The 22,750-nt window shown below is 42.7% G+C and overlaps 2 protein-coding genes, 1 long non-coding RNA gene and 1 pseudogene across 7 annotated transcripts; 1 reads left to right on the top strand and 3 right to left on the bottom strand.

Annotated features, from left to right (window-relative positions):
- Nucleotides 1–5,323: 5,323 nt before the first annotated feature.
- On the bottom strand, nucleotides 5,324–7,429 carry LOC147799176 (putative serine/threonine-protein kinase DDB_G0281745; annotated as a pseudogene).
- Nucleotides 5,324–10,494, bottom strand: LOC147799175 (uncharacterized). 5 transcript variants are annotated; one of them, XM_087137291.1, is made up of 9 exons: nucleotides 10,365–10,494; nucleotides 9,775–9,854; nucleotides 9,356–9,428; nucleotides 9,091–9,131; nucleotides 8,738–8,870; nucleotides 8,460–8,623; nucleotides 8,184–8,347; nucleotides 7,426–7,605; nucleotides 5,324–7,187 (listed from the first exon to the last, which is right to left on the bottom strand). In XM_087137291.1, exons 2-8 carry the CDS (start codon nucleotides 9,802–9,804, stop codon nucleotides 7,479–7,481), a joined length of 732 nt encoding a protein of 243 aa, XP_086993417.1. In that variant the 5' UTR covers nucleotides 9,805–9,854; nucleotides 10,365–10,494; the 3' UTR covers nucleotides 5,324–7,187; nucleotides 7,426–7,478. The 5 variants fall into 5 exon arrangements, with proteins under 5 accessions (XP_086993417.1, XP_086993413.1, XP_086993414.1 ...); XM_087137287.1 differs by having other exon boundaries at nucleotides 8,460–8,870; XM_087137288.1 differs by having other exon boundaries at nucleotides 8,460–8,870; nucleotides 9,775–9,809.
- A 940-nt stretch (nucleotides 10,495–11,434) lies between these two features.
- LOC110988723 (adhesion G protein-coupled receptor G2-like) lies at nucleotides 11,435–21,402 on the top strand. Its single transcript, XM_087137203.1, has 11 exons — nucleotides 11,435–11,573; nucleotides 12,002–12,154; nucleotides 13,569–14,031; nucleotides 14,597–14,765; nucleotides 14,919–14,993; nucleotides 15,640–15,744; nucleotides 16,506–16,622; nucleotides 17,455–17,799; nucleotides 18,138–18,924; nucleotides 19,393–19,458; nucleotides 20,508–21,402. Exons 5-8 carry the CDS (start codon nucleotides 14,964–14,966, stop codon nucleotides 17,542–17,544), a joined length of 342 nt encoding a protein of 113 aa, XP_086993329.1. The 5' UTR covers nucleotides 11,435–11,573; nucleotides 12,002–12,154; nucleotides 13,569–14,031; nucleotides 14,597–14,765; nucleotides 14,919–14,963; the 3' UTR covers nucleotides 17,545–17,799; nucleotides 18,138–18,924; nucleotides 19,393–19,458; nucleotides 20,508–21,402.
- LOC147799174 (uncharacterized) lies at nucleotides 19,484–22,549 on the bottom strand. The gene is made up of 2 exons (XR_015425347.1): nucleotides 21,801–22,549; nucleotides 19,484–20,727 (listed from the first exon to the last, which is right to left on the bottom strand). It is a non-coding gene; the product is annotated as an uncharacterized LOC147799174 (long non-coding RNA).
- Between the last annotated feature and the right edge of the window lie 201 nt (nucleotides 22,550–22,750).

Raw genomic sequence — 22,750 nt, 5'->3', positions numbered from 1 at the left:
AGGAGACAAGTACTCGGAAAGCTCTGATATAGTTGTAAACCCCACTCCCGTATGGCGGAGGGGAGAGGAACTAGAGCATATCATAAGCTTTTTTGGGGGGGATCAAGTCTGAGCTAGGATCCCCTCCACTACAATAACTGGGTGCGCCACTTGCCTTTCATAGGGCTTGAGCTATGTTATTTTTAGACACATTTGGAAAGAAAGGAAAATTTCATAATTAATACAATTTCGGTACTGAACACAGTTGAGCTTGCACACAGGGAAAGTTATACCATAAAACAAACGCTTTGCTGGTTCACAGGTTGGGAATTTAATTCTTCAGAATATGGCCCCTGTCACAGCTAGGGTAATTGGATAGAAGCTGCAGTTGGAAAGGAAGACCACACTGAAAACAGTCCAATGATTGCAAGTACAACTGTTCTTCGTACACAACTAAAAAGAATATTTAATTATCACTTCCAATCAATCTTAAATAAAATCCAAAAATAACCTTTTCAGATAAAGTATTCCCATAGATCATTTTTTTAAGCTTTCACTATTTATTTCCTATTTTGATCTACTGTACAGTATTATGTGGTATGAATTTAAAATTGGCACTTTTGATTGAGCAAAATTTTTTTATTAACCTTTGCTGGGAACAGTGATTAAGTGTTGACCGATGCTTACGTAAAAATCAGCTTTCTCTTCAACTTTCACATTACTCTAAATGATCACTCTTGTTATTCACACACATAAAATCGTCAATGTAAACTTAGCAAAATATGTGCTCAGCCTAGAAGACCAGAGTTAGAAATTCAAGGCAATGTTCTAAAGACAACCGTTTTATTCAGTTGAAGACCCTTGTTTGTCTAAATTTAGGATGTTTTTCGCAAATCCTCAGGGCCAACATTAAGAACCAACTAAAGCAGTTCACGACCAGTCTGGGACATGAAATTCATGTACTTCGAAATCAAAAGCAATGTTTTGGCTACTAATTTTACTCATTAGAGGACCTTGGGCTAAGCGACAGGCAATTTCAAATCATGAGTTCATATCTTTTTTGTGTTGGACTATCAACTTTCCTCTCCGGAGGGCGTTACTTCATCTCAAACCAAAGGACAGATGGGAAAACTCTGTCCTCAGTGATAATTGTTAACGAGTAATTCATACTGGAACACAAGCGATTTACTAGAGTGATGTGTACCCAGGCATCAACTACACGTTTTATATTAAAACAGTGACTGCAGTGTGAATAAAGAGATAGAAGATGGCAGCCCCCATGAAAAGCTCAACCAACGTTTAGTGAGTCTGTTCCTTTTGTCCCATTTACTGGGTAGAAAGAACCCATAAATACAACATAGTGGCAGCGGTGGTCCCAGTAAATATTAGCGGACATAACAGTCACGTTTACAGGATCTAATCAGCATTGCAGTGCAGAATTTCGGGGCCCAAAGTTTGGTAGTTCTTGTCCGATTTTTGCCGCACATGCACTTGTACTTTTTGCATATACGTTGCTCAACGGTAATTTCCGATCATGTCGCAGTCAGAGGGGGCGCATGCTAGTTCAGTTTTGATTGGGCGATTAGATCCCTATGATCAAGTAAAAGAGATCACCAACTACCTTGAACGTTTGGACCTGTTTTTCAAGGCCAATGATATTTCAGCTGCCAAACAGGCTGCTGTTCTGTTGAGTTGTATTGGGGCACCTGTGTACAAAACCGTGAAGAGTTTGTGTGACCCTGTGGCAGTCTCTGAAAAGACATATACTGAACTGTGCACTCTGCTCAAGTCTCACTATGGGCCTAAACGCCTTGTGATCGCTGAACGGTTTCGGTTCTATCAGCGCGGTCCAAAACCTGGTGAAACCGTGGCACAGTATTCCGTTGAACTGCAAACCCTGGTAGGACCCTGTAAATTCGGCTGTTTTCTAGACGATGCCCTCCGTGATCGCCTGGTCTGTGGTATACACTGTGAGTTTATCCAGAAACATCTGTTGACTAAAGATGGTTTGACATTCTCTAAGGCCATTGAACTAGCCAAAACACTCGAGATGGCCAATAAGGATCTACAGGAAATCAAGGCTAGGGGAGACGGCACTGTAGTCCAGGCTGTCCAAGAGTTGAAACCGCGCCAGCCACGGCGCTTCAACAATCCTCCAAGCAAGGATCAGCGTTCCCCCCACCCTTGGCCTAGTGGGGATTGTGTAATAAGTGTGGCTATGACTCCTCCATCAAAACATGCCTTGCCACAGGACAACACTGTAAGAATTGCAAGAAGATGGGCCGTTTTTCTAAAGTCTGCCGTTCGAGGCCCAAACAGATGCGAGCCATTCTCCCAACTGATTCATGGCCACACAATGTCATTTCTGCTCGACACTGGATCAGATGTCAATATTCTTCCGCAAGACATTTTCAACTCACTGAATATCCCTGATAAGAACCTCCAGCCATCCTCAACTCGTCTGACTGGCTTCTTTGGAGGGAAAGCCACGCCCATCGGCGAGAACACACTGATATGCCAAGTCAAAGGCAAGACTCAGACTTTGCGGTTCCTCATTTTGGCTCAGGGTGAACCAGTCATAGGCAAGCACGCCTGTGAATCACTTGACTTGGTGCTACGTGTCTACACTCTATTCGGCCATGAGAGTGTTTTTGAAGGAGGGGAATGTCTGCATGGTCAAACAGTCAACATCAAGATAGATGGAGCAGCCATTCCTTACTGTGTCACAACTCCTCGTCGTATCCCCATCCCTCTCATGCCCCAACGGAAGGAAGAATTAGACAAGATGGAGAATCTGGGCATCATTCAGCGGATCACCAAACCCACTGATTGGTGTTCGCCCATTGTGATCGCACCGAAAAAGAATGGTGCGATCCGTCTATGTGTCGATCTCAGACAGCTAAATAGAACCACAACCAGGGAGAGATTCACCATACTGACTGTCAAAGAAGTCTTGGGAAAAGTATCTGGCGCCCAGATATTCTCCTTACTCGATGCCAAACACGGCTTCTGGCAAGTACCACTTGCTGAGGACAGCCAGGAGTTAACGACCTTCATCACGCCATTCGGGCGCTTTTGCTTCAATTCTCCCATTTGGCATCACGTCAGCCCCAGAAATGTACTAACGAATAATGAGTGACCTGTTGATCGGAATACAAGGGGTTGTGGTATACATGGATGATGTTCTGGTCACTGGCCGCACAAAAGAAGAACACGATGAACGACTCCAACACGTTCTCACGATTATACAGAACGCTTGGCTGAAGCTCAACCGAGACAAGTGCAAATTAGCTCAGAGAAAGGTTAACTTCCTTGGCATGAAGCTGGACAAGGACGGCATCCATCCCGACCCTGCAAAGAGAGCAGTTATCATACAGATGGTGCCACCAACTAACAAAGCCGAAGTGAAACGACTAATGGGCATGGTGAATTGGTTGGCCAGGTTCATTCCTCATGTATCTTCAGTTGCTGCACCAATTAATGACCTACTGAAGAGTGATGTCAGCTGGATGTGGGGACCACACCAGCAATCAGCCTTCCGCAGGTTGAAGACGCTCCTGACGTCAGCACCTGCCTTTGCATTTTATGATGCCGCTAAGCCGACGATTGTCAGTGCTGATGCCTGTGAATACGGTCTTGGCGGCTGTATTCTACAGCAACAAGATGAATCAGAGTGGAAACCGGTGGCATATTGCTCAAGAAGTCTTACCAAAGCAGAACGCCAGTACGCCCAGATAGAAAAAGAGCTGTTGGCCTCGGTGTGGACATGCGAAAGGTTCTACGTGTACCTGAGAGGCCTCCATGTCTCAATTCAGACAGACCATAAGCCGCTTGTTCCACTCATCAACAACAAAGACCTGTGTGATACACCACTGAGGTGTCAACGACTCCTCATGCACCTCATGAAGTACAACTGCACCGCTGTGTATGTACCTGGCAAACACCTTGTAGTGGCCGATACCCTGTCTCGTGTCCCACTGACTTCACCGGTCACTGAATGTGACAACCTTTCCGATGAAGTAGAAGCACACGTCTATATGGTGACAAACCATTGGCCAGTTTCCCAGGGAAAGTTGGAGGAGATCAAACGAGAAACTGCCCTTTATCCTGTGCTCAAGCAAGTTACACCACATGTAACTAGTGGTTGGCCCAAGTACTCCAAGGACGTGGAGTCATCAACAGTGAGGCCGTACTGGGAGAAACAGGAAAACTTAAGTCTCTTCAAGGGGCTTCTCACCTATGGAGACCGTGTTGTCATCCCAGCAAAGATGCAACAAGAGATGCTCTCCAGAATCCATGATGGTCACCAGGGAATTTCCAAGTGCAACACACGAGCTGCCCAAGCTGTTTGGTGGCCAGGTATTGGGACCGATATTACCCAATACGTAGAGAGATGTTCCTACTGTCAGTCCAGGCAGTCAGCACAACGTGCAGAGCCCTTGGTCTCCACCCCACTTCCAGACAGACCTTGGCAACGACTCGCTTGTGACCTAGCAGAAGTCAATGGTAGACACTACCTAGTGTTGGTGGACTACTACTCCAGATGGATAGAGGTACACCATCTCCACAAGCTCACATCATCGGCAGTTATCAATTTTTTGAAAGCTGCTTTTGCCAGATTTGGGGTGCCAGAGGTCATAATCACAGATAATGGCCCCCAATTCCTCACCGAGTTTGACGACTTCGCCAGAGAATACGACATTCAGCACCATACTTCCAGCCCTAACTGCCCCCAGTCAAATGGGATGGTGGAGAAAGCAGTGCACATCGCTAAAAAGATGCTCCTCCAACCTGATCCACTCCAAGCACTGCTTTCTTACAGATCCACACCAGTTCCGGGCCTCAATCTAGTCCTGCACGCCTACTCATGGGACGAGAGCTACGTACCACGCTGCCAACACTTCCTCAAAATCTTCGACCCAAGATCGTCAACTCACATCAGTTAAAAGCTACCGACAAGCATCGGAAGGCCAAGAGTGAGTCGTACTTCAACCAGAAGCACGGTGCCAGACAGCTGTGTGAGCTGAACCTAGGTGATCCAGTGCGTATCCGCAAAAAATCACACTTGAGTCCGGTGGGAGAGGTGGTACGAAAGGCAAGTCTTCCTCGCTCATACATCGTGAACATCCAGGGTGTGGAGTATCGACGTAACTGTCGCCACTTGCTGCTTATTCCAGACCCAGAGCCAGTCCTGGAGGATCAAACACCACCAGACCACATCAACCAACAGCATCCCAGACCAGCAATGGACAGACCTCATCGCACAACGAAAACCCCACAGTGGCACCAGGACTATGTGATGTACTAAACTCAGAACTGTATCACTAAACTCAAAACATCCGACTTGAACTTTGATGAACTTTTATTTAAATTCATCACAAATCTGGACATTGGACTGACTTTATGTTTCAACAATCTCATTCAGTTTTAGAACAAAACAAACCTTCATTTTGGATTTAACAGTATAGGACTCGGAGAAGTGATACATGTTTTTGTTTCATTCTAACATTTCAACAGCCTAGGGCATTGAGTAAGACACAAAGTTTTGGAGACTTCAATTAGTCTTTAACACCAACATTTCTCAGCCTAAACCTTAATGTCTCATTTTGATAGAACAGTTTACTATGTGATTGTTGTTTCTGTGCTTAACAAGTTTTATTTGTTCACAGCTTAAAGAGGGAGGTGATGTGTACCCAGGCACCAACTACACGTTTTATATTAAAACAGTGACTGCAGGGTGAATAAAGAGATAGAAGACGGCAGGCCCCATGAAAAGCTAAACCAACGTTTGGTGAGTCTGTTCCTTTTGTCTCATTTACTGGGTAGAAAGAACCCATAAATACAACATAGCGTACCTGATAAATAGTGGAAATGTAGAAAAAAGATAACCTTTCCCGAACCATAAAAGAAAGCATGAAATTCCTTTTCCTTTTTACAGTACTGCATGTGCAAATAAATTTATGTTGTTCCTGAAAAAAAGAAGGTTGAAACAAAGTCTTATCCAACTAGGTACCAGGTATTTTTCGCACGATTGCACGAGTCACATGCTGTTTCAATATCAAAATATTGCTCAAAATGGGTAAAAGCCAGGAACAAGAAATAATTCTTAAATTTTCATTTTTATATTGCCAAAAAGGCAAACCTCATGGGAATTACAAAGTTTGCCTACAAATTTAAATGTAGTTCAAAGTTTTTCAAATGTTGACAAAGTCAGGTCTTTTTCCGTATGCTTCTTTATTTATACATATTCCATCGTGTCTAGAAAGGAAATAAGTACATAAAAGGTTATTAGGCTATACCAGCCAACATAAGACGGAGTACTGCCGTTGATGGCCGCATCTGGGGGTTCCGCCGCAAACACCATTTGGCAAGTGGAATCATACCTGGCATACCACCCCAGAGACCGATGAAATGTAGCACCAGGCCATCTGGAAAACATCACTCAGCTGGATCTGTGGTGCTGCATCCTCCACCAGCTCCGGGGCGATGTGCACGTGATAGTGCCGCCATTGCGCCTTCTGTGCTGGGGTGAGGTAGTGTACCCGAGGATGGCTCGCCAGGGTACACAACCCCACGTCAATAATACACGCACGCCAGAAGCCCCCAACATCACGGACCAAAATGTTATCAGTTTTAAGGTCGTTATGAAGGAGACCCCTGTCGTGCATATATCGTAGACTGTCCAGCACATCCAGCGCGATGCGGCGCCAGGAAGACGGGGCAAGATATATACGGTTGGGCCCTTCCAGGGCATCCACCAGGGTCAGCGACTAGCCAGTGGTCAGCCACTGCCAGGCCAAAAAAGAAAGGGAATGACGGATGCCCTGAAAGAAGGCCCATTGCCCTCGCCTCCCTCAGGACGGGAAGTCGGTCTAGATCTGTTGTTGCCCTAACGTATTTGACGGCCACTTTGTTTCCATGGAATGTTTCTAGATGAACGGTTCCAAGAGCACCGCTGCCCAAGATGACTCTGCCACAAGTTGGATGTCACAACTCTCTCAGGTCTATCCTTGGGACCACCGTGTTCATTGGCGGCAAGAATATCTCCATAGCTATTGTTGGCAAGCTTAGTTGGAGAGGTACGGCAGGTAGCAGTGCTGGATAAAATATCGGCGGCAGCGTTGCTGGGACTGTATTTGAGGCGGCCTAGGTGTCTGATGTGAAGGTGAAGGAGTTGGATGACTTGGTTGGGACGAGTACAGTTGCACCTTAAGAGAGCAAACAAGAACGTCAAATTCCCTTAGTCATCGGCCAAGATCAGCAAATTTTTGTTCAGGTCCACCATCCCTATGTCAACAGGCCTAGACATCACTGCCTCCTTTAGAGATTATTTCGAAGCAATGTGTACCGACAGATTGATTTTTTTTAGAGAAATATGAATCTTTTTCAAGCTATTAATTTCATTTTTAATATATTGACTGACTAAGGCAAAGATTTTGAACTTACCCATTTGTTTGCAAAGAAGGCACATTCAGCTGGAATGTCCTCACCGCTGATTGTTAACCTGTTGCATTGTAAGGAGGCAGTGGCAAAGAACTTTGCTGGCAAGGTGAGACCGGCGCAATCGATGAGACCAACCCAGCCGGTAAGGCAGCAGAGGCGTTCGGAGAGTTGGTCAGCGGTGCACTGTTATAGGGATCATTGGGATCAAACAAACAATGAAGTATATCTGTGACTGTCTGCGTGTGAATAACCGAATAAGCATTACTGAAATTGATAATTGGCAGGACGTCCCATTCCTTAATCATCATCCAGGATCACCTACCATTTGTCAGGTCAACATTGTGCATATGCTGCATATGCTTGTCAAAAGGCCTTGACATCACTGGCTTCTTTGCAAGTTACCATTACGTAGCACTGTGTACCGAGAGATTGTTCTTCATAAACATTTTACGTTTTGCGGGATACAGGGAAAAGATTTTAAACGTACCGATTTCGTTGCAAAGATGGCGGATTCGAGTGGGACGTCCTCACCGCTGATTGCCGGCCTGTAGCACTGTAAAGAGACAATGCTTGGGGAGTACGATGGCCAATTGAGACTGGTGCAATCGCTGAGATCGATCCAGCCGATAAGCCAGTAGAGGCGTTTGGGGAGTGGGCTAGCAATGCGCTGTACGGATCCGACATAAACTGAAATTATGTATCTATGGAAGTCTTTGCGCGAATTACTGAATTACATCGCCAGAAACACTTTTGATACGTACCCATTTCCCGTGGAAGAGTGCCCATGGGGCAATGGTGACGTGGGAGGTGACTGCTGGCTAGCGGAACCGTGGGGCATCAGTGGGTGAGCTTGGTAGCCCGGTAATGGTGCCGATGAGGTAGAGCGAGGTGATGTGGGGGAGTTGAAGATCTTGTTGACAAACCCCTGAAAGAACAAAAACACATGTTTTTCTGTCGTCTTTGTTTGGATTCCTGAATCATAGATACTGCATATTGACGATTGGAAGTTGATTGCTAGAAACAGTTTTTTAGCATACCGGCCTCCAGTGGGAGAGTGCCCATGAGGCAGCGATGTAGTGAGAGGTTACTGCTGGCCAGTGTGAGAGTGGGGAATCGATGAGGGAACTCGTCGGCTCAGTACTGGTGCCGACGAAGCGGAGTGATTTGGAAGGAGGCAAGTAATGAGGTTGGCAACAACCCCCTGCAGGAACAAACCAAAAAGTATGTTTATCTGTCGTATTCTCTGCTTTATTTACCGAACTACTATCACTGAGTGATAACGCAGGACATTTGCTAGAATTTATCTTCGACATACCCATTTGCTTGGGAACCACATCCTTTGGGCAGTGATGCTGTTGGCAGTCGTGGGCCTGCAGCTTGGCAGGACGGAGGGAGAGACTTCGTGGGAGGCGCTGGAAGTGGTGCATTTGTCTCAGGCTGTCCAAGAACTCTAATAAAAGAAATAAAGAAAGTATCTAGGATTGTATATAGCCTACATAGTGTGCGTTGACTGCATATTGGTACTGGAAAGTATGCAGACGTCAATTGTAAATAACATATCCTGAACTCTCACTAAAAAGTAGAAAAATCATCATGTGCTGACGTTTGTTTCCTTTTATTTCAGTTTTAATGGTGATATATCTGATAAATGTTTCGATGCTCTCTTACCCATTTCCTTATAATTGGCGAATCCGTGGGCACCTCCAGTGCTGGAAAAGATGAAAAGTAGAGCTACCATGAAACTGAAGATAAAACCCTCATGTTCTGTTTGAACATACAATTGTACGCTTTAGATAGATAGTTCATATTAAAAGCCCTTTAAAATGATTAATATAAATAACAATGTACCACTTTTATAACTAATTGGACGTGGCTATCAGTAAAGCTGAATTGAATAAACCGATATCATACAAAACTGACTGTAGTCACTTACTGGACACTTCGTTGAGGGTAGTCCACAATCCACACGTCTCACCGTGTGAGTAGTGATCACTCAGTAGCCCAGCCTGAAGAAAAATCCAAGCAGTTTCAACGGATTATGACAGTTTAGGACAACCAAAGCGTTTTTATTTTTAGTATAATCTGAAGTTCGTGAACTTACCTGTAAATAAACGACCGTATTTTGTGTGATACTTCGAGCGGCATTTACTTTTGTATTAGTTATGGCATCTTTGCAAAAAGATGTTATATTTTGAAAACATCGGCAACTGCTCCTGGTATGATTACTGACTTGACAGTTGTCATACCAATCCCCACTTTGATGATGTTATCAAGTTTTTTAAAGGACAAAGAAGTAATTTTAGACCTTGCAAATTTGAAATGGGTGTAGAATATTGGAGACAGCCTACTTACATGTAAACCGCAATCCAAACACGTCTCCATGACTCCTGTAAAGGGGTTGCCGAAAAGCAACAGAAATGATGGACATGTCCCTAATAGGGAGCAAGTAAGCTACAATGGGTTACTCTGAGCTAACAATCCTAAGACATGAAGTGCCGCTCTTTTATGATAAATATTTGCACAACTCCAAAATCGGGGCATTTTGTGTGATCAGAATATTCTGTCCAAGATTTGGGACATATCTTCTGGGATGTCTCTTTCCTTTTTCATGACAATGAACAACTCTGGAATATTAATGTCATTTATTGGAAACACGGGCACAACTTCAAAATCAGGCAACATGCAAAATAATGGCCATGAAAACGTTTAATCGTGCGAATAATTACATCAATGAAATTGGAATTTTCCATTGTCCAGAAATTCTGTAAGAACTGCGGTTGGAAAAACGCACATTTTTTCTTTACTTATTCATTAAAATTTCAGGCTATCCTAAAATATTTTTCCATAAGTTTTAAATATTTATTTGACTCTAAATGAATACCTTCTAGTGTTAAAGAATATGGGCACTTGGTTTGTTTAAGAAATATGGAATAAAAACTTACTCGACTCATTCCAGGAAGATCTCTTGCGATACTCTCTGTTTTTTTGTCCTTTAGGAAGTCGCAAAACTAGCGAAATGAAGAGACTAACTGATCAGAATTCTCGATAGAAAGCTGCAATAGCTTCAAAAGCGTAAACCTGTGAGGTTCTGATTTGTGTTACAACACCAAACACAAACGCTTCCAGGTGAACGCGCGCATTTCCTTGGTTGCGTATAAACGCTCCGATGTGACGTCACAAAACATGGCGTAAATGTCCTGCCATTAACGATGTTGGGTCTTCGGGTTGCATTCCACCAAAATGGTTGTATTTCTGCGCGCGAGATCATAAATATTTTGTGACCCTACGGGATTTTTACAATAAGACAGACCATAACCAGGAGGGATCATAGAAATATTTCTATAGATCCCGAATTTTGGACTGATTGTTTTCAGTTCGGGGTATTTCTTTCACAAAAAGCCCAAAATTGCAGGCCTTTTTTGGATAGAGGCCAGCAGCTACATTCAGAAATGAGCCCTTAAAATTTTGCTTTTTTCGTGGCTAACCCCCATGAAATTAAAACGAAAAGTGATCTTCTGGCCATAACCTTGAATTCAGTGGAAAAAACGGAGGCCAACCTCTTCACGAAAGTCAACCGTTGAACACGCGGCGCTATTTCGGTCCGATTTTGCACTGTTTTCTATGGCTGCGTATTTGGTGTAGTGCAACCTTCGCGCGCAAAAAGGGGCCATGAACAACTTTTAAAGATCCTTAAATTCCTGGGCATTGACTTATTGAAAAATATAAATTTTATTTTAATAGGCGGGGTTTTTTGTTGCATATTAAAATAAGCTTTTAGGAACGGTTATATCGGCGCTGTTGCAGATGCAACCTGCAACAACGCTTTTATTGTTTCAAGAAATGTTGTTGCATTTCAAATAGTGAAAAACTACACTTTGGAAAGAATTATAGAGAACAAAGCTAACCAGTTCCATTTTTAAAAACGTCTCTGAAGTAAGGCCAGAACAATTGTCTAATCGAGTGGTGTATGTGATTTACTGTGTGCCCCCCCCCCCTGCAAGGCACCAGCCCAACTAGCTCCAGGTACCCTGTCTCTGAGGTAACTAGGGTTGCAATGATCCCTGCGGCGTGCTGACTGAGACAGCCGAGAGCGCTAGCGAAGCCACTTTCAAGCATGGCACACTGAACATCCAGAGATCATGTAGGAGCAGGTAGGCCTTAGGTGTTAACCCACCAAAAACGGCGGACGACTGTTCATGTATCCGCCCTCATCAGGCCTCTTATAGCTATAATCTCCTCCCGATTTTGCTGCCACATTCAGATAATTGTTTTTCATGCTGGGCCTACATGTGTCATTTTCTGACCCCAGTTTCGTAAAATTTAGACTAGGCCTAGTTTGGAAAGATTCCCCCTTTGTGTTTACAGGACTGTAGCAGCTACCAGACCTAAAGATCTCTCAAAGAAGTCTAGATCTTTTAGTCTGGAAACCAGATTAAAGTTGGACATGTGATTTTAATCATTCATAAATATTTCATTGAAGAGTGCCAATAAATTATCTAAGCCTAAGCGCTTTTCGTCACAGGAAGGAGTGCAATAACATGATTAACCTGAAATATGTAATTGCCTTAATTCTTTTCAGGTGGTACCCATGGGGAGGCAGGGTCAGAGTGTGGACCATTGGCGGAGGGGAGCCCTGGCAGCTAGGATAGTGTGACCCCCCGCTACCCAGGACAGACCCCATGCCACAGCCGGTCTGGACTACCGAGAGGTGGACATGGAGATCACATTCTGGGTGAGTCTTGCCACACCACACTGTGACACTATAGCCTAGGTTTTTTGGCTATTTAAGGTTTGTTAGAGCTTACTTGGAAGCAAAGAGGGTTTTAAGAAATTTGTGAGATGGTTTCAGAAGCAAGTACATGTAGGAAGTCTGAAGTTTTTCTCACTGGCAGAGACCTCGTAGGAGGGGTACGTGTAGCTGGGGCAGATTTAACTTAGTTTTTTCTTTGTACTCAATGCAAATGTCCACGCACTGTGTAGGAGTAGCACCCCCTAGTCTACCCATCCTAAAGTTGCCTTGTGCCCCTCATAATTGTTTACTTGATGATGACTCATGCAACTGGACAGGCACTGTGGGCATGCTTTGAGCCCAAGTCTCAGTAAGCAGGTTGGCAGTCGGTGAAGTAACACACCTATTAAATACCAGTCAAGTTCTGCCCTGAAAGCTCAGACCTGCGGTGGACTTGGTGAGTTTACTTTTATTTCTGTATTAATCTGTATTGTTAAAGAGAAAAGACTTTTGTATTTTATGTCAGCTGACTGCTTTTGATGATAGATGTCACTTTCATTGTTTTGAGATATTGTTTCATCTTTTTACTCACATCATTGGCCAAGTGTTCTTTTGGAAGATTTGAACCAAATTCTAGCCAGATGATTGTAACTTTTACAACGTGTTTTGATCATTGCTGAAAACTTTTGGGCTACTCGGATATTTTTGTTAAAATATGAAGCTAGTGTTTGAATTCGCACAAGTGCATTTTTGGGAAGTTCTTCACTAGGAAGATTGACAATGGAATCTATGTAGTTCTTTTTTAGTAACAAATAGATCGTATCTGCGATTTTGGTTCTCTGCTTTTGGATTTGATTCTTAAGTCCGCGCTTATGAACATTTTAAGTTAAAGTTGGTTATGAGGATGAGGATTGCCATGTAGATTCACTCCAGACCATGATTGAAAGTGAAGCAGAATAAATTGAGTTGAAGTGTATTTCTGCTGACTTAGTTGGTACATATGACAGAACACGGATAGATTTGTCTTACTTTTCTTCATTATGTAGTCTTGAACTCGAGTGCGCTTGTGCTAGGTCTTGTGAAAGACACCAGTCTACACCAGTTTCTTTTACATCTTTTTCAACTTTAATATTTCATTTGCCGCTTCCCCATGTTCAGGGTTCACTCACTTCACCATCGTCGTGAACGACAACTTTAACAGAGTGATCAGCTTTGAGCAAGAATCGAGGATGCCCAGCCCTCTGTTACGCTCACACTCAAAAGAGGGCAGGCTTTCTTTAGTGAAGTCACGCTGAGTCTCCCCAGCCATCATTTGCATTAAATAAATTACTCTTTAAGTTTTGCTGAAAAGCACGACTCACTTTGAACGTCTGAAAAAGGCAAAGTTTCGTGAGCAGGAAGATTATGTCAATTTCAGGTGAAGTGGTGAGCGACGCACTGTCCCATCGGAGACATCACCAATGATGCTTATCTCTTCACACAACTTGGGGAAGTGCAGGGAATGGTGACGTGCCCAGCTGACCAGTGACTGTGTACGCTTCTTGGCGGGGGCTACCGGTGGGGCCGTTGTCCATGCCCAGTGCAACAGCCAGCATCACCCTCGTGGAAGACGAGCAGATTGTGATATCTGGGACGACCACTTCAGCGCTCTCGTTGGCCTGAGTGACGACAACATCTACAACATCCTCCTGGGAATGGCGGAACATGGCAGGGCTAGCTAGGGGCCAGGTGACCGAGGAGCAGCTGGCCATTGTCATGGATACCATTCGGATTGTCGTTGCTGGGGGGGGGCAAAGGAAATTGCCTAGCAACCTGCTCAGTCAGCTGATGAATATCTACTTGGCCTGTGTGTAAATGAATCCTGAACGACAAGACACAAGGTGTGCTGACTAATCTTACATGTAAACTCTTTAGAAATATTATCAAGGTTCTTGACCACCTCAATCTGCATCATAGTGTTCCCCGTGTCATAAAGTACAATTTTAGCAATTTTAAGTTCACAAATAACAAGTTGGTGACCCATTACAAAATTCCCAGTACATGTATGATGTTATTTTGGCACAGTTTCTTGAATTCTCGTCTGACGTGCCTAACATTAAGAGAATGATTTTCTCGGAAAAACTTGATGTAAATGAAAATGGAACTTTCAGTCAAGTTCTTGGAGGTTAACTAGCAGTGGGATTCAGCTTATAGGGATTTTTCTTTTTTAGATTGTTCAATTGTGCTTTTTTAGTAAGCCATATTGGGGGCACCACCTACCTAAATATCACAACACCAGAATTTTTTCGCATGATTTTCATTGCAAGTTTTAGCTAGTTTACCATTATTTAACTGATTAAGTTTTAAGATTATCAAAAAAGTTTGGCAAATTTCATGAAATGAATGTTCCAGTGTGTTTGCTTGAGTCCTCACACTACATAAACCCTGTTGATGAACTCTGCACAGCCAGGAGTGCATACCAGCTGGTGGAATCCTTCAGCTTGTGTGCCTTCATCCTTGTGACAGACCTGCTTTGTGAGACAACAGACCTCCAGACACTGTCCTGCAATCATGCCGTGGCGGATACAGGCCGATGGTCTCCGGGTAGAATCAACGGCCACAACTTCCAGGAAAAGTAAGTACCGACAGAAGAAATTGAGTGAAATTGTAACGAAACCCCTAACTATTAGTATGAATGAATTATCGACTAACGCCGGTTGTTATCATTGTCTGCTTGGTGATATCTATGTCATTTTTCAGCTGTTGTTTTGCTTTTTCTATTTGTGAGATGAACTGCAAACTGATTTATGATTTGGCTTGTGACTGACTTGCGATGGGCTGGTTCTCTACTCTCAATAACCAGGTATTGATAGGCTTTCTAAATATGATCAGGTTTTCCTACAAGTTTTACTGATTTTTTAATATGATCGGGTATTCCTAAGTCCTGGTAGGTCTTGACCATGGGTTTGATGATGATGCTTTGATGTGAAACAATCCTGCTGATTCAGTAACATGTGAGGGGACGGGTCTTTTGATTGGTCAGATGAAATATTTCTGCATTCACTTGATGAGAGAGGTGCTTTTTTGGATCTTATTAAAATAGTACCTCTTTCTAAATATGGTTATAGAAATGTTTTAGGAAGTTTTCATTGTTTTATCATGAAATTGTTATGACCCTTTAGTTTACTTGGTACACTAAAAAGTAACTATTTCTAAAGTGAATTCCCCTTTTTGACAGTTAAGTTTAATGCGTCCTTTTCCATGAGATGCTGAATACACTTGACCTGTGTTCACCACGCCTATGTTATTAATTTACAAATTCCAAACTTCAAAAACAGTCTGCAATAAAACCTTTCATTTTATATGTTTCCAAGTGACGTAGTTATTACTTTTACCTATTCAAACAAAATCAGTACTTGACATTTTGTGAGGAGAACACCAGTCCTGAAGTTAATCAGCCAAACACAGATTCACCAACATGAAGGACTTGTTTCATTCTCTCTCTGCAGGTGGGCTTGTTGTGTGCCATCATTGCTCACGCCATCTGCTCAGTCTTCTCCATGTTCTCGGCCAAGCTTCTCATGCATATGTGCGTGGCCGCCATGTCACTCCAGGTAACAACAACATTTATAGATGTTCTTTATGCTTAATGCTGTTTTAGAATTTGGGAGAGAAAAATCCATGAACTTAGCCAGGTAAGAGCAACTGCTTCTAGTAAGGATGTAGGATGTAAGAAGATAGAGCCAAGGGAGTGTTAAATTGCATGATGCTTCACTGTCCCTTGAAAGTTGAAGTTCAAAGACTGTGCCGTTCCCTGCTCAGTGGAGGATTCCCTGCACAGTGGTGGATTCCCTGCACAGTGGAGGATTCCCTGCACATTGGAGGATTCCCTGCACAGTGGAGGATTCCCTGTACAGTGGAGGATTCCCTGCACATTGGAGGATTCCCTGCACATTGGAGGATTCCCTGCACATTGGAGGATTCCCTGCACAGTGGAGGATTCCCTGCACAGTGGAGGATTCCCTGCACAGTGGTGGATTCCCTGCACAGTGGAGGATTCCCTGCACAGTGGAGGATTCCCTGCACAGTGGAGGATTCCCTGCACAGTGGAGGATTCCCTGCACAGTGGAGGATTCCCTACACAGTGGTGGATTCCCTGCACAGTGGAGGATTCCCTGCACAGTGGAGGATTCCCTGTACAGTGGAGGATTTTGAAGAATCAAAGAATTCAGAGAGAGCTAAGATATTTTTTGGCATATAGATCTTTCCAACTGTTCTCTCCTCAGATTGAGTAAGATTCCTAGCAAGAGTTCTGATGAGGGAGCTAGGATTGATATTAATTGGAAAATAACCTGTCCACCTGTTCTCTCCTCGGATCATCTTTGTCATCTCAGCGTATGTGAGTAGCTCTGTCTCTGCACCCTCCTGTGCTGCCCTAAGGGTGCTGATCCACTTCTCCTTTCTGGCACAGTTCACTTGGATGGTCTTACAGGTGAGGACGGACCCCCTGACTCCATTCTGTTCACGTCATTCCTTTCAAATGGCTTTATACCCAGAACACCTTTTAACAGACAGCTCCACGGGTGCAAAAGAAGTGGTAGATGTGGCCCTGTTGATTTTAACCCTACTGTCACACAGTACTACCCAAAACTCAATTCCATAGAAGGTTGGATCTATTGGAGGAGTGGTGTCCGAGAGGGCCACACCCCCTTTCCTTCTTGCGTGACCAGTGATTCACATATTGCTTATTTCCCAAACATGTCTGCCCTGACATGAAGTCCAGATAACATATCAAATCTGAATAACACTCTTGAAGTCATTTGGTCTGAGCCACACCGTTTGCAATTCCTGGCTTTGTCTTTGATGTTCCGTTCACTTACCTGCCAAAGTTGCCAGACAAGTTTAGGTGGCCCAGTAGTTGAACATTGATCACAACAAGACAAGTTAGAAACACATCATGTATCAGCAATTAATTGCCCACACAGCCTGGACAGCTTCTGGATTTTTGTCCGTCAGCTGGCGGGTTCGGTCTGATGATTGGGTCTGGCTATTTACAAATTTCTATGTGGATTTGATCCTAAAAGGTAAAAAGATGTACAGTTGTGTAGAGTGGCAAATTACTGTACTGTCCCCATTGCTAGTAAAGCAAAGCATGTGTTAATTGTCCCCAATATTGTTATTTTGCTGTGCTGTCTGTTAAGTTAACTTTCTCCATTTATATAACGGGTTTTGCCCTTACCCAACGTACATATTAATAAACACTGTATGCTCAGTGCTTGTCCGAGAGTTTGCAAAAAACTTTCTTCATGTTTTTATGTCTTCAGGCGTTCAATTTGTGGAAGGTGTTTGTGATCAACGATGAGCACACCGACAGATACGACATTCTGTTTATTGTCATCGATTGGCTGGTGTGAGTAGCTTCATCCTTTATCCTGTCTCAACCAATCAGCCCACCAACCAGCCAGTCATCTTATGAACTAGTTAGCCTACCCACCAGCCAGTCATCTTGTGAACCAATCAGCCTGCCCACCAGTCAGTCATCTTGAGAACCAATCAGCCTACCAACCAGCCGGTCATCTTGTGATCCAATCAGCCTACCAACCAGCAAGTCCTCTTGTGAACCAATATGAGCCAACCAGCCAGTCATCTTGAGAGCCAATCAGCGAGGCGTAAGTGTAACAGTCACTCAAAATCAAACTGCATCTTATATTGCTTCACAGTGCAAGCTTTTCACAAGCAAACTTCGTGCTTTGGACATGGATTGAATTTCAGACTGTACTCTTTTAAAAGTTTGTACTGGAGTTCCAACTCTTGTAGTTTCCAATTGCATCACATTAAGACTTTGAAATGACAGAGTTCAGACTTCTAAAGAATTAGCCAACACACTTGCCAAATTGTAATTTGAAAATGTCTCCGTGACACTGCAGTTAATTGTAGTAGCTTTCACTTGGAGATGGAATTAAATAACTTAGTGTTCATGGTTGAACATTTCCTCATGTTCTTGTAGTGTTCATGGTTGGACCAAGTCATCGATGTCTGGTTGCTTGAAGACTAAAAGCAAGATAACCCACACAGCCTTAGATTCCATAGATGCTAGCTGGTTGACTGCATGATGCCAGATGTCTCAAGGCAGCTCCATAAGTCAGTTGGTCCCTCCTGCAGCTTCAACATTGCAGACTTTTAGAGAAATTCCACAAATGTTGACTATTACCAGTAATCAGTAAGAAAAGATATAAAATCAACTGGATGTACATTGAATCAAAACCGGAACGATACTGAAACGATCTACTGGAAAAGTTCAGCGAGATGTGTTGTGTGAGTGTTCATTCTTTTGTCTGGCACTTGACACAGGTAATGGTGGTTTTAGTTTGACTTTCACTGTGTACCTGGCAAGCGAATTTTTTACATTCATCGCACCAACGTCTTGTTTTCCTCTTGTCCCCACGGGAAGCAAAGTCACATGCTCGCTGTGGTGGCAATTGACGGGGTCCAGTGGGTTGCTTGGTTGGGCACTGGACATTGAATCCAGCCACTTCCATGGCTCTCAGGGTAGTCTTGTGCAGGCGCTGGGGATTGGCCAGGCGCAACATCAACTGTTCGTCAACCAATGCCATTAAAAGCTGGTGGATGAAGTCATGGCGGGTTGCTTGTCATCTTGTGAACCAATCAGCCTACCAACCAGCAAGTCCTCTTGTGAACCAATATGAGCCAACCAGCCAGTCATCTTGTGAACCAATCGGCCAGGTGTCAGTGTTACTGCAAGTCTGTACCAATCGTGCACTGGATTAGTACAGGTAGTTTGTAAACCCTAACATCAAAGGCTTCTACATGTTTTTGCTCTTTTGAATATTATATTTTGAAATACTTTTCAGCTTTGGTTTATGGAGCATATTCGCCTCTTTGCTCAGCAAAGCATCCCTTAAAACCAGTGGTCATTTTCAGACTCCTCAAATGGAGCAACTGTAGTAAAGCATCTGTACATGTGTGTGGAGGTCATGAAATTTAACTAAGGTTGGGGCATGTGACAAATCTTAAAGATCCAAAAGCCTGTTAAGAGTATCATCTCATCACTTGACAAGTGACCTTTCAACCTAGGTAAGGATCTTAGTTTTCTTTTGCTTTTTGAATAAACAATGCATAAAAGTAGGCTTTTCATCCACCAAATTTGTACAAGGTAAAGTTCTCACCTGTACACTTATATGTGAAGAATTTGTTTCTAATTTTGGAACTTTTGCATTTGTTTTCATCCCTTTTATGTACAGCAGAGCAGAAGTGACAGTTTCTTCACATCACAGAGTTTCATTAGCTGTCAGAGGTCACATGACAAGGTAAAATAAACAATGCTGTAACCTTTTGTAGCCCGTTACCATGACATGCTGTATGGCCAACCCTGTGAATCATCAGTTGACTGTTACATATTTTACTTTGCACTTAAAGATTTGATACAGAAATCTGTTTTCACACCAAAAAAGTCTTGTGGCTGATAATGAAATCTTTTGACAACTTTTCGTTTGAATTTTCCTTTGAAATTTGCTTCATTTCATTTTAAATTCTGGTGGAACAACACCAAATTCAGTTTTTGCACAAATGAAATATGAAACTTGTTTGAATGCTCAAGGCCACAAAAAGAATTCAGGATTTGTAACTGCACACTGGCATTCCATTATGGAGAGCAAATAATTGAAAATGACTCGTGTTTCATCGAATTATGAGCCATCAACTCCAGATGGCATGAACTTGAAAACTTTAAACTGTAAGACGTGAAAGAGCTGTCATTTGTAAATCACCCTCAAATAGATTTGAGATAACCTCCAAAACTGTCCATTGAGTTTGAAACGAAAAGAAAGATACTCTTGTCGACAAATTAAAGTGACTTCACAGGTCTTGAAGGTTTTTTTGTTTTATTTATCCAAGAAGGGCTTTAAGCATAATAAAAAATCAGTAGGGACTCTTAAAGAAGTTTTATAATCTGCAAGGAATTTTGAGGGGATGAAAAATTGGAGATTATTTAGTGACCTCGAGTAAAAAGTTAGTACATGTTTAGTGCAACAGTCACTCAAAATCAAAGGGCATCTTATATTGCTTCACAGTGCAAAATTTTCACCAGAAAACTTCGTGCTTTGGACATGGGTTGAATTTCAGACTGTACTCTTTTAAGAGTTTGTACTGGAGTTCCAACTCTTGGGGGATCCAATTGCGTCACATTAAGACTTTGAAATGACAGAGTTCAGGCTTCTAGAGAATTAGCCAACGCACTTGCTAAATTGTAATTTGAAAATGTCTCCGTGACACTGCAGTTAATTGTAGTAGCTTTCACTTGGAGATGGAATTAAATAACTTAGTGTTCATGGTTGAACATTTCCTCATGTTCTTGTAGTGTTCATGGTTGGACCAAGTCATCGATGCCTGGTTGCTTGAAGACTAAAAGCAAGATAACCCACACAGCCTTAGATTCCATAGATGCTAGCTGGTTGACTCCATGATGCAAGATGTCTCAAGGCAGCTCCATAAGTCAGTTGGTTCTTCCCGCAGCTTCAACATCGCAGACTTTTAGAGAAAGTGCAGAAATGTTGACTGGAACCTTCTTCCCATGTTGGCTAAAAATATTTGGAAAAATCAGAACATATAAATGGATTTCAAATTTGATAGCAATTTATGTTCTGGGGTGAGAGTTCCGGGGATGAGTTCCTATTAGCCATCAGAAAGCAAAACCATGTCCAGTAAAGTTCAATTTAGGAGGGAGAAAAACCAGGTTGTTTACTTAGAAAAAAACTTGGAATGTTTGAGACCTCTACTCTGTAGGATTTGTGCATAGGGTGCAACGTGGTGTCCGTATGTGAGACTCCCTTGCATTGGTTTGTTAGCCGTCAAGACTGAAGTTATAACATGTCCTAAAAAGTCAAATTCAGCAGGGAAATTATGTAACACTAACTGTCCCAACTCCTCCAATGTCGTTATGATTTCACATGCAGCAAAAGGGGGGTACCCATTTGCTTTGTCCCTTAATAAAAAACCCCAATTTTTCAGACAAGTCTCAAAGGATTTGTGCAAAGGGTGCCGAGTTATGTCCAGATATGGAACTCTTTCTATGCACTTAAACACTTGGTGCATTTAGTTGCAAGTTAAGTCCAGAGAGAAAAATTCACCTTTCTCTATAGCAATGGTTGTTTTCTGAAATCAGAGTCACAAACATTGTTAAGGTAATATGTACAAAATGTAATGTTTTATAATTGTCAAGTTCCATGCACGAATTTAAGTCAGTTTACAATAAAACATGGAAAGGAAATTTACTTGTCAAGTCTCTTCTGTTTATTATATCGTCTTTGATAGGCGTTTAATTTTTATATAAACCAAACCCTCAAAGAATTGATCATTTGTTAAGCGTAACTAGAGAGCTATCAACCATTTTATGGGGATAACCTCTTTGAATCGAAATTAATGGTACCCATGTAAAGCCTTACCGCACATTATGTGAAAAGTCAGGATCTAAATTTTAAGATCTGCCAAACAAGTACTTGAAACGACTGGGATTTCGACTTTCTGCTAACACTAAGAAATACGGGGGAAAATTGTACAAATGTGCAAAACTGCGCCATTACGTACACATTGATGCTTTCAAGGATGTACCGCATGCTGAAGTGAAATGACCTCATGTCAGTTTCTTAATTACCTTCTTGTGCAGATTGACTGGCCGCTGGATGTTAACTGGCGACAGAACCATAAGGTTTACAAACGTAGAAGAAATGGCGCATTAACAGTGGGGATTTATGGTCAACAGCGAGGTGGAATTCACCTGACTCGGATGTCGTTACATCTGAACGTTCCGATGCTTCTTGGCTGAAGATAGACCCGGCCACAAAATGACAGGACGTATACACGTATATGTAATGAATACGCGACGGCAAAAAGCAAACCACGTGTGGGCAGGGAGCCAATAGGAATGGAACTAGAAGAGGGAGACGAAACCTTCCATAGATTGCACGGGGAATACGAATCCGTGTTAGAGTCAAATACAAGGCGTTTAAATTTTGGGGTCCCGTTGCACGCACGTTAAACAAACCGTACATTGGCTGAGAAAGAGACCAATTCTTTTGTTGGATTCCTTTGTTCTGTCTCTCCTAAACAATAAAATGTTGGGAGACTTACCGAGGATTAGACGCCGCTATCTTTCGTTACGCTTGAGTGAACAACAATGGGGAGAATTGAAGCGGAAAATGTCGAAATACTCGCCTTCAAAAGCATTTTAGGCAACAAAATGATACTTTTTGCAGAGGAAATTGCATAATAAATCTAACTATAGTTTCAAAATTCCGAAATTAGGTGGGATAAAAAAGTTGGCTTTTCAGGACTGGCTGGTTCCACGCTTAAACTTTCTCCAGCCTGCCGTTGATGGCGCTATAACATTTAAAGTCCACGCGTACAGACTTTGATGAGAGTGGACTTGTGCCGCCCCGGCTTTCTCCGCAAGAAAACAATTTTAATTAAAACAATCGAAACTTTCAAAAAATCTTATTTTTTTTACTAAAACAAACTGATATCTTTATTGTATTTTTCCCTTGGGAATTCAGACCAGAAAGTGAAATATACAGAATTCTTGGGACACTTTGATAGCTAAATAGC

The sequence above is a fragment of the Acanthaster planci genome, linkage group LG05 (assembly GCF_054643075.1).
Source record: "Acanthaster planci isolate LZ-2023a linkage group LG05, COTS_SCS, whole genome shotgun sequence".
Lineage (NCBI taxonomy): Eukaryota > Metazoa > Echinodermata > Asteroidea > Valvatida > Acanthasteridae > Acanthaster > Acanthaster planci.
This window is presented reverse-complemented; position numbering and strand designations above follow the sequence as displayed.